This window comes from Oreochromis niloticus, linkage group LG6 (genome assembly GCF_001858045.2).
Source record: "Oreochromis niloticus isolate F11D_XX linkage group LG6, O_niloticus_UMD_NMBU, whole genome shotgun sequence".
Taxonomy (NCBI): Eukaryota; Metazoa; Chordata; class Actinopteri; order Cichliformes; family Cichlidae; genus Oreochromis; species Oreochromis niloticus.
This window is the reverse complement of record NC_031971.2, coordinates 37,031,361-37,048,251: the sequence shown is the minus strand read 5'-3', so window position 1 is coordinate 37,048,251 and position 16,891 is coordinate 37,031,361. Positions and strand designations below refer to the sequence as shown.

At 44.0% G+C, this 16,891-nt stretch overlaps 1 protein-coding gene, 1 long non-coding RNA gene and 2 other non-coding genes across 4 annotated transcripts; 2 read left to right on the top strand and 2 right to left on the bottom strand.

Moving 5' to 3' along the window:
• The first annotated feature begins 510 nt into the window (after window positions 1-510).
• Window positions 511-5,503, top strand: exosc9 (exosome component 9). The gene is made up of 12 exons (XM_005470057.4): window positions 511-670; window positions 879-973; window positions 1,063-1,182; window positions 1,943-2,045; window positions 2,135-2,272; window positions 2,411-2,493; window positions 3,384-3,516; window positions 4,067-4,155; window positions 4,263-4,409; window positions 4,714-4,880; window positions 4,987-5,062; window positions 5,161-5,503. Exons 1-12 carry the CDS (start codon window positions 605-607, stop codon window positions 5,222-5,224), a joined length of 1,281 nt encoding a protein of 426 aa, XP_005470114.1. The 5' UTR covers window positions 511-604; the 3' UTR covers window positions 5,225-5,503.
• A 169-nt stretch (window positions 5,504-5,672) lies between these two features.
• trnaq-cug (transfer RNA glutamine (anticodon CUG)) lies at window positions 5,673-5,744 on the bottom strand. Its single transcript has one exon. It is a non-coding gene; the product is annotated as a tRNA-Gln (tRNA).
• Window positions 5,745-6,049: 305 nt separating this feature from the next.
• Window positions 6,050-6,123, bottom strand: trnai-aau (transfer RNA isoleucine (anticodon AAU)). Its single transcript has one exon. It is a non-coding gene; the product is annotated as a tRNA-Ile (tRNA).
• A 9,301-nt stretch (window positions 6,124-15,424) lies between these two features.
• Window positions 15,425-15,963, top strand: LOC102077371 (uncharacterized). The gene is made up of 3 exons (XR_269314.4): window positions 15,425-15,579; window positions 15,686-15,761; window positions 15,860-15,963. It is a non-coding gene; the product is annotated as an uncharacterized LOC102077371 (long non-coding RNA).
• Window positions 15,964-16,891: the final 928 nt, after the last annotated feature.

The following is a 16,891-nucleotide window of genomic DNA, read 5'->3' as shown; positions in this document are numbered from 1 at the left end:
GGCCGCAAATCTACTAATATTGAGCTTAATTCCATTCACAAAAGCCTAGAAAGGACTGAGAATTTTACCTTCTTTAAGTGAAACCTTTCTATCAAATATATTTCAGTGTAACTGAGTGACAAAACATGAATTTTATTATTATTTTTAATGCATAACATAAAACAACATTTAAAGAATGGAATATCCTCATACTAAATACATTTTGCTTTGTGATGTGTTTTCCAAAATTTCCAAATTCCTCCAAAGGAATAAAAAGCAGCTACTGAGTGCTATAAAGGACGAGCTTTCAATATGTCACTAAAGGCATCAAGCCATCACACCGCGCTGGGATTTCAAAATAAAAGACCCTTATCAATAAATTCTACGCCCAACATATCAAAAATAATGAAATACGACACAAATAAAGATTCTGAATGAATTTAAAGGAGTGTAATAAAATACTTATTAATTTGAGATACGCCAATTATTTAAAAAAATATATATTCTAGCCGCTTTTACGTTCACGTGTCTTATGCACTTCCGGGTTAGAGTTAAAAAAACATCGATGGCGGCCACATGCTTGTTGGAACGGTGAACCAGATCAGTATATTATAACAAAAACAGAATGAAGGACACACCGCTGTCCAACTGCGAGCGGGACTTCCTGCTTAAAGCCATCGAAGAGAAAAAGGTGGGTGAGATAATCAGCACGCGCTGTCGTGTGTTTGTGTGTGCGCGCGCGCAGCCTGAGGATGTACATTAGGACATGCATCGGTGTCCTATCCTGGCATCATTGCTCTGTTTTAGAGAGGATTGATGTGTATTATAGTGCCTTACCATAGCACACCTGCAGGCTTTCATCCGTACTCACGTGTCCTGTTTCTGTTCTCTTCCTTCAGCGCCTGGATGGACGGCAGACCTATGACTACAGGAAGATTAAGATCAGCTTTGGGACTGACTATGGGTGCTGCTTTGTGGATCTGGGACAAACCAGGTTAAGTTGCAGCCACATGTTTGCAATCGTGTGTCAAACTGAGCATCTGTGTACACTGAGCTCTGTATTCACTGTACGGCGCCCCGCAGGGTCATGGCGCAGGTGTCGTGCGAGCTGGTGGCTCCTAAAGAAAACCGACCGAATGAAGGAATCATGTTCTTCAACATCGAGCTGTCCCCGATGGCCTCACCGGGATTTGAGCAGGGAAGGTGAGGACGAACCTCACTCTTTGAATTCAGCTCATTCATTTATGTTCACTGGAATATAAAGAAATAAGCATGGTGTGTTTTTTATGGAGTGTAGGGGACATTGTTCCTGAATTTAATGAGATCTGGTGACTGGAAAGCATCCATAATAAGCTTCCATGTTCTGAGGCCGTGGTTCTCAGTTGGATGAGGGTGGAGTATCGACTGGGTTGGGGATGTATGCAGCGGGACACTGATAAAAGGATTGGTGGCACTTTTGTTTTGGTGAGGAGAAAGGTTACCATGAAACGATAGCTGTCCATCTATGTCACCACGAGCTGTGGTTAGTGACTGAAATTGTGGATGCGAGCGACAGACATGAGCTCCTCCAAAGGCAGTGTGTGCTCAGTCGTAGAGACAGGGTGTGGAGCTTGTTCTTTCAGGAGGCACACAGAGTACAGCTGCTAACATAAGGAACTAGCTGAGGTGGCTTGGGCATCTGATCTATGGTGCTCCTGCTCCTGGCTTCTAAGTGAGGTAATTAAGGGTTGATCTACTGTAGCTACCTTAGCTTACCAACAATTCTGATTTACATGGAAATAATATGTAAGAGGACCTCTGTGTTTGGAAAATGATAGCTGGTGAATTATAGATGACCTCTGCAGTTATTGTAAATTACAATAAGTTCCCGAGTAGTGGTCCTCCCCTGGGGCTGACTGGTTCATTTAGACAGACTGCTGGAGCAGAGAGTGTAAATCATCTGTGGGGTTTTCTGTGTTTCCAGACAGTCTGAGCTGTCAGTGAAGCTAAACAGACAGCTGGAGAGATGCCTGAGAAACTCCAAGTGCATCGATACGGAGTCTCTGTGTGTGGTGTCTGGAGAAAAGGTAATGCACACACACACACACGACAGACAGAAAGAAGCTTCATGTATTGATGATGATGATGGTGGTGGTGCTTGCTTGTGGGTTTCTAGGTGTGGCAGATCAGGGTGGATGTTCACACACTGAATAATGATGGAAACCTGATGGATGCCGCCAGCATTGCCGCCATCACTGCTCTGTGCCACTTCAGGCGCCCTGACGTCAGCACCCAGGGACAGGAAGTCACAGTGGTGAGTCAGCAGCACCACAGCAGGTGGTGTCTGAGCTTCCCTGGACCTGCTGGGAGAAAAGTGATGATGTTATTGTTTTCATGAGAATTCTGCTTTATGTTAGCTGTATTTTTTTTTTTTTTTAATTTCTGTCTTCAGTACAGTCCAGAGGAGAGAGACCCTATTCCTCTGAGTATCTACCACATGCCCATCAGCGTCAGCTTCGCCTTCTTCCAACAAGGGTAAAAGATTGCTTCTCACAAGATTTTTTTCTCCTGTTTATCAAAATTTTAATGTCATGTTTACAGGTGCAGCAGGTTTTAGTTAACTCAGTATATTCAGTAGTGTTTATAGAGAGTCACTTCAGACCTCCACCAGAACAAAACTCGTGGAGGGGCAGCCCTCATCAGCCTGCCACGACCAGCTGGGGAGTGAGGGGAAAGCAGGAGACAGAGAGAAGAGAAAAGTATTAGTGGTATACACTCACTGGACACATTGTTAGGTACACCTGTTCAGCAGCTTACTAAGCAGCTCAGTGCATTGAGGCATGAAGACAGTGCCGTGGTTGCTGGTGTTACACGGGCCGGGGTATTTCAGAAACTGTTGATCTTCTGGGACTTTTCCCACATGGAAAAACATCACCTGGTCTGACAGCACCTTGATTTCTGCTGTGACATTTGCATGATAGCGCCTGAATTTGGGGTGAACGATATGAAAGCATGAGTCCACCCTGCCTGTGATGATGTGATAGTGTGAGGGACTTTTTTGGGGGAAACTCTGGATTCCTCCTTGTTTCAACTCCACAGCCTGCCTGTGGGTTGTTGCTCACCATCTTTATGATCAGTGCACACATGATAAAACTCAGATCATCTCAACCTGATACTAACGAGGTGTACCTAATAAATTTGCCAGTGAGAGTGAATATAAATTTGACTTTAGCGGCACAACTGAGTGAGGGTTCGGGGTCACCTGATCCAGCATTTAACTGTAGTAACATGCAGGCGATCAGGCGAGCAACTTAACTGAACTCGGGCTGTTTTCTTAAACAGTCCACTTATTTTCTGCGGACCTTCTGAGTACCTGCAGGTGACCACTTGTTTGAACGTTAACATTCCTCATTGTGTCCTTGCAGTACTTACCTGCTGGTGGACCCGTGTGAGCGGGAGGAGCGAGTGATGGATGGCCTGTTGGTAATCGCCATGAACAAACACAGGGAGATCTGCTCCATCCAGTCCAGCGGAGGAATCATGCTCCTTAAAGAGCAGGTGAGCTCCTTAAAAGCTCTTTGTTACTGTGAGTGAGTGAAAATGGGCTGATTTCCAAAAAGCATAAATTAAGAAATTAATTACTTCAAAAATTCTGTTGTTTCTTTTTCAAAATGCAAAGTTTCGTGAGGACTTATGAATGGGAGATATGACATGTGCTGAAGACATCTGCAGAAGCAAAGAGTCCTCCTTGTTTGGAGTTTTTCAACTATTTGTCCTGCAAATGTTGTTGCATACGCTCACCGCTGAGGTCTGTCCACAGATTTTCTGTGATTAGGCCACAGAGGTCTGTAGACATCATGGCAGAACCTCATGAGGTTTAATTAAGATCATTGTCCAGTTGTCTGATCTTCAGCTTTGTTTCAAACAGGCTGCTCCCAAAATCTGCTGGAATATAATTGAATCAGTTCATCCCTCTGCCAGTGAAATATTTTTTTGCTTACTATAATATTAACAGATACCAATGCTTGGCTGATATGTTGGTGAAATAACTGTTCAATACAATAATTCTTTATCAGAGTAACTGATTTTTTTCTGTGTTTTGTTGAAGGTGATGAGGTGCAGTAAGATAGCTGGTGTCAAAGTGTCCGAAATCACAGAGCTCATCAATGAAGCCCTGCTGAATGACAGGAAAGCCAGGTGAGCAGAGACTTAGTCTCACTGCCAAACTTCAGTCTTAAACTAGAATCATTTTCGAAGCTAAATTAAAAACAGATTAAGGAAAAAAATGTGTCTTTTAAATACAGGAAGGCCGGTGGAAAGTGTGGATTTGCAGAGTCCATGCCACAGGAGCGAATCACAGCTCTGAAAAAGGACGAGACTCCGGTTGAGATGACAGATGTGACAGAAACAGCCAATGGCATCATCCAGAAGGGCGAAGCTGCACCTCAGACGTATCCTGAACTGAATTACAAGCTTGGATATAAAGCATGTAAAAAATGGGACACAGTGTTATGGCATTCTTTCAAATGGCCAGCAGGGGGCGATTGCTAAAAACATGCCACTTTTCACTGGATTTGTTACGTCTGTAAATGCTTTTGTAATGAGTTAGTGGTCTTAAATGGCAGTTTTAAGTCAACAACATGAAGTTTATTTTTATGACTGAATGACTACATCCAGATTTTATATAGAGTCTATGATAGCAGCAAAGAAAATGTGTTTCACTTCCTCGTTAGTCTCCTTAACCACTCATGCAAGGGTGCCATCCCCAGTGGTGCCAGTCCCTGGTGTTGGACAGGTGGGGCAGGGGCTGCAGAACAGCTGGGGACTGGAGGACGATGATGAAGATGACTATGAAGAGGAAAAAAATGACAACAGTGGTGATGAGCAAGTGGAAGAAGTGACAAAGATGGATGTGGGCGAAGGTGGTTTATTATTTATTTATTTGGACAGTTTAATGTAAAAGTGATGTTTGCTGATTAGAGGAAAATAATAAAAATGTGCTTGAACTGGGAGTTTGTTGTCTTACAGGAGATGTGGTTGAGATATCAGACAGTGAAGAGGAAGAGGTGGTCATACTAAACCCAGAGGTGCCAGAAAAACCAAAGTAAGCACAGCTGTTCTTTTCTAATGAATGTAATGAACAGACAAATATTATTTTTATATTGATGTGGTTGTTCTTAATTCACTTTTTATTGCTCTCAGAAATACAGGCTCCAAGTCTCACCAGAAGGGGGCAGCAGCATCCAAGAAACGGCAGAAAAAATGAGGAACGACTGCAGATGGAGATTTGTTCCAAAACGTCAACACGTCAGAACGTTTTATTATAAACACTGAGCTGGATTTCAACGAGTCCCACCTGAAATGACTGCAACTCAGAAACAAAACATTAACTTGATGTTTGTAACTGTTTCAAACAAACGTACAGAAAGTGAAAATGTTAAAAGATAGTTCATCTGTGCACACCAGACTTTTATATTTCAGTTTGTTTGCAAGGATGTATTTCCTACGTCGATTTCAAATAAAATTAAATAGCTTTTTTCTAACAGCGTTTCTGGCTTCATCTAATAAGTTTTATGAATGATAAATGCAAACTGAGAATCTGTAAATATCCTAACATCGTTTCAATGTGTAAACTGACTAAAGTAAGCTTGTGTTGTCAATGTCATTTACAATTATAATGTTAAGGAGTAGCATCTGGAGAGAAGTAAAAGTTTAGGTTCCACCGAGATTTGAACTCGGATCGCTGGATTCAGAGTCCAGAGTGCTAACCATTACACCATGGAACCACCGTTGTGACACGGTGAGAGGGTTTGATTCATATAGACAGCATAATGGTGAACGCAGTTTGGCATTTCGTTAAAGACTATGAAACTGCTTTTCCTCACTGAGAACGACACAGTTTTTCTAAAAAGAAAAAAATTCTTGCTTCGCTAAGCAAGTTAGCTGAAGTTAGTTAGCATATTTGTGATGAGATAGCCCTGATCTGAACTAGCATGCGAACGAGACCTCGATAAGTAGAAGAAAACTGCCGGATGACTAGAGGTTTGTATTAGCGAAAGAATGCTTGAAACGAGATAAAAGAAATTGAAGTTGGCCCGTACGGGGATCGAACCCGCGACCTTGGCGTTATTAGCACCACGCTCTAACCAACTGAGCTAACCGGCCATGCTGAAAATGCCTATCAGTCATCCTTAAATAACTCACAGGTTTCATACCAACTGGCAGCTACACAGCACCTGTTGCATAACCTCTGTGGCGGATGTAGAACACTCCTCAAACCGCTAATGTGAAATCAGATTTAAATCACTTTTGGTCCTTCACCCTGGTGTTCACACTTAAATATAGGCTGCTGAGTACTGACTACAGATTTTTGGTTATTTGCTCAAACCTTTAAACCATTTAGAGCTGCATATGCTCCTATTCTTCCAGTTACTCAGTGACAACAGGTCATCTGCTCCCCATCTCACCTTGTCCTCCTCTGTCACACTAGCCCTCTACATCTCTTCTACTTGTCCATCCTGGTCACTCCCAATGAAAATTTAAGCATCCTCACCCTACACCACAACTTCCTGTCTACTGTCAGTGTCATCGTCTCCAATCCATACATCATAGCAGGTCTCATTACCATCTTGCCAAACTTACCTTTTACCATCCATCTTCACTTCCTCTGCTCTTCTAATTCCAATTGCATATCCTCCGGCATATCCTGCTCATGAAAATGCTCTCATAAAACTGAAATAAATAGATGTGAAACTGGTATAACACACTTGTTTGTGCAATTTAAAAAAACTGTGCACATGAACAGAAAACCTAAGAAAATCAACACAAACAAAGATCAGAATATCTTTCTAGATTCATAAAAAAAACAACAACAAAAAAAACGAGAGAAATCCTAAGATTCTGTTTGACAAAATTACTGCTATTGTGTACCCAGATGTGGTACCTATAAAGCATACGTGCACTCAAGCAGACAGAAAGAAACTCCTTCGATTTTTTGTTGATAAGATCAAAGAAATAAATGCCAAAATCTCTCCAAAGCTTTCTTATTCTGCTTGTGAGGCACTCCCAACTTTTACAACTGTGACATTTGTTGAAATATCAGCCCTGATGGACAAAATAAAGCCTTCTTTAAGCCCCTCTGATATTGTCCCCACTAAGCTTTTCATCAACGCCTTTGATACAATTGGTCCTTGGGTTGTAAACCTCAAGGACCACCCCAATCTCTTCAGACTGGGGGTGTTCCCCACCCTTTTTAAATATTCCATTGTAGAGCCAAGGCTCAAAAAACCAACCTGGATCCAACACTACATCAACATTATAGACCTATTTCCAAACTCCCTTTGATGTCAAAACTTTCTGAGAAGGCAGTTGCTCTCCACCTTACAGTGTACTTGGATAAACACAAACATCTATGACCTTTTCCAGTCTTGTTTTCATGAAATGCATTCCACTGAAACAGCACTACTAAAATTACTAATGATATTATGATGTCAGCAGACTCCAGAGAATACACAGTTCTAGTCTTGTTAGACCTCTCCTCAGTTTTTGATACAGTTAATCAGTGTGTCTGCAAACCAGATTATATCTGAACCTATAGAGCTGCTATATGGAGTTCCTCAAGGCTCCATGCTGGGACCTGTTTTGTTCTTAATATACAGTCTTCTTTTAGGCCAGATAATACATTTTTATCTCAAAAGCTTTTACAGTTTTTCCCAATTGTTTACACACATTTTCTGAAAACATGCTCCATATTGTCAGAACTTTACACACAAATCAAAAAAGACACACACAATGGGCAACACCCTTTACTCTCTACACTTTACTCTCTACACTTTACTCTCTCGCGAAAGTTGTAAATGGTGCTGATCCCACCACAGATACTGCTCTGATTGCTGGGAGACACTACGTTACAATAATTAAGTGCACATTTGCACAAAAGGAGAAGAAGATAAGAAACACAGTGATGATGCTTCAAGACTGAAAAAATGTCAAATACAGTTTGTTGCTCAATGCCTTCATTTGTTCCCGGAATCCAGCTGTGGTGTGTGTGTGTGTGTGTGTGTGTGTGTGTGTGTGTAGCTTTATCTGTGGAGTAACTGAATCGCTCCAAAGTAGGTCATTTGCAAAGTAGAGTCATTTGAATGAGGATCTACATTTTCGCTTCTCTATCTATCTATGGCAAAAGTCCATTCCAGGGTTTGCAGGCAGCCATGACAGGCTTCAGTATTACTTTAAGGTCTTCAGCATTCGTATTCCCCACACTCACATTTCTCTATCTCCTTATCTCCCTCCCTGGCTGGACATAACCTCACTGAGGAGGAGGCATCCTCATCAGACGCAAATGACCACATGACATTTCAATATCATACGTAGCCCAACTCTTCTTCTTCTGGTCACTAGTGAGACCAGTTTGACCTTTACCCTTAACTCTCTCTTTCTCTCTTAACCCTACTTCTAAACTCATGAAGACATCTGTGAAGGTTCTCAGTCGTCCAGGTCATAGTAATCCAAGGAGCTTGGAAATAAAAGTAACTGGACTTCTTTACGTTGAGGACCCTGAGATATAAGATCTAAACAGACTCAGTGGCAAAAGGCAGCCGCAGCCTAATTGGGAAAAACTGTAATATAAGACTGAAGATTTAAACAGTTTTAGGTCCATTACACTCACAGAGCACTCTACAGCCTGCTAACATGGAAACTTTAAATGAAAACCGCAGCACAAGGTTTCATAGAAGTGTAATTTGTTTTTTCATCCATCCATCCATCCATCTTCGTCCGCTTTATCCGAGGCCGGGTCGCGGGGGCAGTAGCCTAAGCAGGGAAGCCCAGACCTCCCTCTCCCCAGCCACCTCCTCCAGCTTATCCGGGGGAACACCAAGGCGCTCCCAGGCCAGCCGAGAGATGTAATCTCTCCAGCATGTCCTGGGTCTGCCCCGGAGCCTCCTCCCGGTGGGACATGCCCGGAACACCTCACCCAGGAGGCGCCCAGGAGGCATCCTTGTCAGATGCCCGAACCACCTCAACTGGCTCCTTTCGATGTGGAGGAGCAGCGGCTCTACTCTGAGCCCCTCCCGGATGGCTGAACTTCTCACCCTATCTCTAAGGGAGAGGCCAGCCACCCTTCGGAGGAAGCTCATTTCTGCCGCTTGTATCCGCGATCTCGTTCTTTCGGTCACTACCCACAGCTCGTGGCCATAGGTGAGGGTAGGGACGTAGATCAACCGGTAAATTGAGAGCTTCGGTTTTACACTTAGCTCCCTCTTCACCACGACGGACCGGTGCAGCGTCCGCATCACTGCAGCCGCAGCACCAATCCGTCTGTCGATCTCCGGCTCCCTTCTCCCATCACTCGCGAACAAGACCCCGAGATACTTGAACTCCTCCACTTGGGGCAGGAACTCATCCCCAACCCGGAGTGGGCACTCCACCCTTTTCCGGCTGAGAACCATGGCCTCAGATTTGGAGGTGCTGATCCTCATTCCCGCTGCTTCACACTCAGCTGCGAACCGTTCTAGTGCGAGCTGGAGGCCTTCACCCGATGATGGACTAAGGCCCGGCCACCAGACGCTCGCCTTCGGGCACCCTCCCCGGGCCTGGCTCCAGGGCGAGGCCCCGGTAACCCTATCCCGGGCAGGGTAAACTGTTCCTTCGATGTTCTCTTCATAAGGGTCTTCTGAATCGCTCTTTGTCTGGTCCCTCACCCAGGACCAATTTGCCACGGGAAACCCTACCAGGGGGCAAAAGCCCCCAGACAACATAGCCCCTGGGATCCCTGGGACACACAAACCCCTCCACCACGATAAGGTAGCGATTCACGGAGAGGAATCTTAATAATAAATTCCATATTGTTATCAACAGCTACATCCACCCTGGAGGGAAACTAGTGATGGGACCATCAGGATCAAGCTGGGTTTCCTTGGTCCACAGGTTTGGAGAAACTTCTTCCCTTTCTTTCATCACAGCTGTCCTGTGCCGGATGTTCTGTTGACCCACTGGGAGAGGCATCATTTCAGAAACATCAGGAAGACTGAAGTTCATTGCAAGGTTCAAGGAGGAATCATGATCTTCACCACCAGCTCCATCACTGGGAAATCTTCAGAGCTCCACTGTAGGCCCACCCCAGAAGATGAACAAACCCAGCAACATTTCATGAACACTGTGATGGAGAACTTTGGTTTGTGTAATGTCATAAATACTTGGATAATCCTCAGAGGCTCTGAACTTTTACATAAAGATATTATATTCAGCCATGTAGAAAATTATATATTTAAATATATATTATGCTCTCTGGTTACTCTGGTATGAATGACTCTGAATTACTTTATGGCAAATAACACACTATTAGCAAAAAACAGTGAAAGAATTCAGGATCACCAGTGTTTAACCTTCATCAGGTTTTATTTAATTGTGTCAGAGAAAATCTCATGCACGTTTAAACTTGATAAGCTGTTGTTAGAATTTATTTTATATTACTTTCTAGTATCAGCTGATGTTTGTTGGAGCCACAGCTGTAAAAGCTGCTGGTTATGATATCGGTTCGGATATCTGGCGAGAGGGAAACACGAAGATGAAACCAGGAGATGTCCTTACTGAATCATCAGAGCTGAACAGGTGATGGAGAAACAGGTTTACCTTTTAGGTGACAAAAATGAGTTGAAAGGAAGTTACGAATTGCTTCTGAGAGACAAATAACACCAGGATCCTTTTTTACGTAGCTGACAGCTGGTAACTGTGCAGGGGCGGGTCTAGCAAAGTTTTGCCAGGGGGCCAGGTAGGGCATTAAAAGGAAAAGGGGCACAAAGAAATACTTTTCTTTCTTATTCTAATTTAAAATGTCAAGCTCTCTCTCCGAGAGCCCTTCTCATAACATCAGGGGACTTTAATCATGCCTCACTGAACTCCACACTGCCCACCTTCACCCAGTATGTGACCTGCCCAACCAGAGACAATAAAACACTGGACTTACTGTATGACAAGGTATACAGTTCATCACCTCTCCCTCCCCTGGGCAGATCTGATCACAACCTGGTGCACCTTGTCCCTGTGTATGAGCCCTTAGTGCGCAGGGAGCCACCAGCCACCCGCACAGTACAGAGATGGTCGGAGGAGAGCGAGGAGGCTCTTAAGGATTGTTTTGAGTCGACTGTGTGGGAGGTGATCTGTGATGACCACGGAGAGGACATCGACAGCCTTACTACATGCATTACTGACTATATTAATTTCTGTGTGGATAACACCGTACCTACCAGGACTGTACGGTGTTTCTCCAACAACAAACCTTGGATTACCCCAGAAATTAAAGCTGTCCTCAAGCAGAAGAGGAGGGCCTTCAAATCCAGAGACAAAGAGGAGTTGAAAAGGGTGCAGAGAAAGCTGAGGGGACTGATAAGGAATGGGAAGGACAGCTACAGGGAGAAGATGGAGAACCAGCTTCAGCAAAACAACGTTGGTGAAGTCTGGAGAGGCCTCAAAACCATCTCAGGCCACAAACATCAGAACTCTCTGCCTGGGAGGGATGTGAGGTGGGCAAATGAACTGAATCATTTCTTTAATAGGTTTGATTCAGCCATGAGGCAGTCTCCAACATCAGCTGCAGACTCACCCACCCCCACTGCTGCTGTTCCACCTCTGACACCTCAGACACTTCACACCTCCTCTATTCACCCTGCTCACTCCTCCCCACCCCCAACAACAGCATCCAATACACACTCAACACAAGGCTCCAGCCTGTCTCTCTCAACCACCCAGGTTAGGAGGGAACTGAGGAGGATTAAAGCCAAGAAGGCAGCGGGTCCAGATGGCATCAGCTCAAGGGTCGTCAGGTCCTGCGCGGACCAACTGTGTGGGGTGATCGAGCACCTCTTCAACCTGAGCCTGAGGCTGGGAAGAGTCCCACAGCTCTGGAAAACCTCCTGTGTTGTTCCAGTGCCAAAGACTTCACGCCCCAAGGACCCCAACAGCTACAGGCCGGTGGCTCTGACATCCCACCTGATGAAGACCCTGGAGCGGTTGGTCCTGGCTCAGCTTCGGCGCCTGGTGAGCTCATCACTGGACCCACTTCAGTTTGCCTACCAGCCTGGCATTGGAGCGGATGATGCCGTCATTCACCTCCTACATCGCTCCCTCGCTCACCTGGAGACCGCTGGGAGCACTGTGAGAATCATGTTCTTTGATTTCTCCAGTGCCTTCAACACTATTCTTCCCTCGGTTCTGAAGGACAAGCTGGAGAACTCTGGAGTGGACCATCACCTCACTACCTGGATTCTGGACTACCTCACCGACCGACCACAGTATGTGAGGACTCAGGGCTGTGTGTCGGACAGGGTCGTCTGCAGTACGGGGGCCCCACAGGGAACGGTTCTGGCTCCGTTCCTCTTCACCATCTACACTGCAGACTTCTCCCACAACTCCACCCAGTGCTTCCTGCAGAAGTTCTCTGATGACTCTGCAATAGTCGGCCTCATCACTGATGGGGACGACAAGGAGTACAGAGGACTGACTCAAAACTTTGTGGACTGGTGCCAGCTGAACTACCTCCAGATCAATGCCAGTAAAACCAAGGAGCTGGTGGTAGACTTCCGCAGGCACAAACATCCTCCACTGCAACCACTGAACATCCAAGGTATGGACATCGAGGCTGTGGACAGCTACAGGTACCTTGGTGTTCATCTGAACAACAAACTGGACTGGACACATAACTCAGACGCCCTCTACAGGAAAGGGCAGAGCAGGCTGTACCTGCTGCAGAGACTGAGGTCGTTTGGAGTAGAGGGCCCACTCCTGAAGACCTTCTATGACTCTGTGGTGGCCTCAGCCATCTTCTATGGTGTGGTCTGCTGGGGCGGCAGCATCTCTGCTGGGGACAGGAAGAGACTGAACAGGCTGATCCGAAGGGCCAGCTCTGTTCTAGGATGCCCTCTGGACCCAGTGGAGGTGGTGAGTGACAGGAGAATGGTGGCCAAGCTGTCATCCCTGTTGGACAACATCTCCCACCCCATGCATGAGACTGTGACAGCACTGAGCAGCTCCTTCAGTGGGAGATTGCGGCACCCACGGTGTGGGACGGAGAGATTTCGCAGGTCTTTCCTCCCCACTGCTGTCAGACTCCACAATAAAGACTTTTGTAGCTGATCAAACACACAAACCCACACATGTGCAATAAGACTGCTATATGTGCAATTCTTCTTCTGACGAAGTTGTATTTTTGTATTTTCCTACTCAGTTGTATATAGTATTTGTATTTCTATTTTATTCTATTGTATACATTATTCTATTCTACTGTATATAGTATTTTATTTTATTGTATTGTATTTTATTGCATTCCAGTGTTTTCTAATTTCTGCTACATAACTTTGCACTTTTGCTGTAACAAAACAAATTTCCCACCTGTGGGACTAATAAAGGTCATCTTATCTTATCTTATCTTATCTTATCTTATCTTATCTTATAATTCGCACCGATGTGTGCGAGGGCCCTCGGTGCGCCTGCTTGCTGCTGCTGCTTACACGGAACCTATCGAAAGGGGAGGGGGCGTGCTGCTTCCAAATAGTGGACATTTCATTCATAATATTGTCAGTGCAAGCCCATTATGTGTTAATTATTTTTCCTGAGTTGTGTGAAATCTCAGAAAAAAAACCCTCTACAAACCTAATCTCTGCACTAAAGTGTAGGTCTGTTTGGTTATGTTGTGGGGCTGGGTGTTGATACTGGAGTGCAAAATTACTGATGGAAGATGGACAAGAAAAGGTCAAAGCCATCAGGTCCTCAGTTTAGAAAAAAGAGAAAAGAATCCATTTGCATACTCTGTTTCTCTCACTATGTAAAATATTTATCTGGTTAAATTTGGTATGGTTCTGACAACAGTTTTCACAATAAAATATGCCTATGTACAATCCTTAATATGTTTTGTGTGTGTGTGTGTGTGTGTGTGTGTGTGTGTGTGTGTGTATCGGGGGTAGGGGGGCAGGGGGTGACAGAGGGATTGTTTGCCCAGTGCACCAAACAAGCTAGGACCGCCCCTGGCTGTATGCATTTTGTCCATTCCTAAGTTGTGAGTCTTCACCAGCCAAATATATGAATCACTCAGACTAATGTAAAATTTTCAGTTTCTTTCTTTATTGAATAAACTCTGGCCGAGGGTGAGACAAAATCCAAAATACTGTTTTTAGTTATTAACATTTGAAATGACGAAGGCCCTTGAAAAGCAACACAAAATTAGATACCACCCATCCATCCATTCGCTTCCGCTTATCCTTTTCAGGGTCGCGGGGGCGCTGGAGCCTATCCCAGCTGTCATAGGGCGAGAGGCGGGGTACACCCTGGACAGGTCGCCAGTCTGTCGCAGGGCCCAAAATTAGATACCTTTTCAGAAAAACACAAAAACTTTTTAGTTTTGCGAGTTTTGCCCAAGCGCCCTCCACTTTTGGAAGCACTGGTCTAATGGTTCTCAGACACACCCACGTCAGGGTCGGGGAAAGCCTGTAATCATGGAAAGTGGGTGTTTGTGTCTCTAGACTAACTATTAGTGAGACCGGAGAAGAAGACGACACCATGTGTCTGAGTGAGACCTTTTCTGTCTCGCTCAGACATTGTTTAAAGAGCCAACAGCCAACTAAAGCCTCGGGTACAGGGGTCCTGGGATGTGGTAGTTCCTGTATAACCAACTGTTTGCCCGTCTGGAGATTCACTTTCACAAGACGGACACTTCCAAACTTTTAATTGTCAGATAATGAGAGGGTAGCTTGCAGAACGCCAAGCTGCCTTTCTGCTTTCTGTCAACATCCATATATCACGTTACACTAACAGTGGAATAGTTGAACGCTCATTTACATATTAAACACTTCTGAAGGGTTCTTAATTGTGCACCAACTGTTATAATGGGCAGTGAAGACAGTATACTGTATAGAAATGTTTCACAGCAGACAGGCGATCGCATTTATCTCCTTGAGGTAAAGTTGAGCACAGTGAAGTTATTTATTAACTCCTCTTTTCAACCTCCAAGAAGAATGAATAAAGTTTTGATTTTGTCACTTACCATGGCTATCAGTACAACATATTTAAGCTTAGTTAATATTAAACTGGACCTGTTACACATTTCCTTGTTAATACAGGATACTCGCTTTAAACATGGTCAGGATTTCGAAAAAAGCCAGAATCTCAGGTTTAATACTGCTCTGAACACTTTTTTCTGCTTTTGGCTTTTGCATGATGTCGCTGAAGGCAGAGATTCCTAATATGGTCATCTTTGGCATCAGATGACCATATGAACCACCCACCTTCTGTTTAAATCTTTTGTTTACAAGAGGCAGCCAATCAGAAGCAAACAAGCTATTGCATTTTTTCTTGTGTTTGATTTTTAGGCTAGGCTATACTAATGCTGAGGGAAAAAATTGATAGCAACAAAGAAAATGTGTTTAACTTCCTCATTCGTAATCTCCTTAACCACACATGCAAGGATGTTATCCCAAGTGGTGCCAGTCCCTGGTGTTGGACAGGTGGGGCAGGGGCTGCAGAACAGCTGGGGACTGGAGGACGATGATGAAGATGACTATGAAGAGGAAAAAAATGACAACAGTGGTGATGAGCAAGTGGAAGAAGTGACAAAGATGGATGTGGGCGAAGGTGGTTTATTATTTATTTATTTGGACAGTTTAATGTAAAAGTGATGTTTGCTGATTAGAGGAAAATAATAAAAATGTGCTTGAACTGGGAGTTTGTTGTCTTACAGGAGATGTGGTTGAGATATCAGACATTGAAGAGGAAGAGGTGGTCATACTAAACCCAGAGGTGCCAGAAAAACCAAAGTAAGCACAGCTGTTCTTTTCTAATGAATGTAATGAACAGACAAATATTATTTTTATATTGATGTGGTTGTTCTTAATTCACTTTTTATTGCTCTCAGAAATACAGGCTCCAAGTCTCACCAGAAGGGGGCAGCAGCATCCAAGAAACGGCAGAAAAAATGAGGAACGACTGCAGATGGAGATTTGTTCCAAAACGTCAACACGTTTTATTATAAACACTGAGCTGGATTTAAAAGAGACTGCAACACGTTAACAAAACATTAACACGCTGTTTCTAACTGTACTTAGTACAGATTTTTGGTTATTTGCTTCACTGAAGATTATCAAACCTTTAAACCATTTAAAGCTGCATATGCTCCTGTTCTTCTGCAAGTCATCTGCTCCCCATCTCACCTTGTCCTCCACTGTCACACTAGCCCTGTAGATCTCCTCTACTTGTCACTCCCTGGTCACTCCCAATGAAAATCTTAGCATCCTCACCCTACACCTCAACTTCCTGTCTACTGTCAGTGCCATCGTCTCCAATCCATACATCACAGCAGGTCTCACTATCATCTTCCCAAACTTACCTTTTACTTTTCCTCTCATCCATCCATCTTCCTCTGCTCTTCTAATCCTCACTGCATAACCTCCTGCAAATCCTGCTCATGAAAACACTCATAAAATTGAAATAAATAAATATGAAATTGGTATAATACACTTGTTTGTGCAATGAAAAAAGTGACATGAGCAGGAAACCTCAGATAATCAGCACACGTAGCAATGGGACATACATAGTTTAAATCAGTACAGAAATTGCACAGATCCTAGAAAAGGATAACCGGCGAGGTGTGAGTTTTCAATCTAAAATATGATTTTACTTACTTTTTAAACATGATGTAATAAATGTAAGAAATTTATGAAGCTTGCAGCTGACATCTGACAAGATGAAACATGGCAAGTCAACTTATTATGTAAACAGTGGGGTGTGATTCTTTTCTCTTCGAGTAACTGGTACATTGTGTGCCTAGGGCTTCTAATTGGGATAGATCACAGCCAACATTTAATACCTCAAACACAGATTCAAACTCAGCCCTTTAGTCTTTGTACCCTTGTGCTTACAGACGTGTTTCTGTTTCAGAAACATTTCA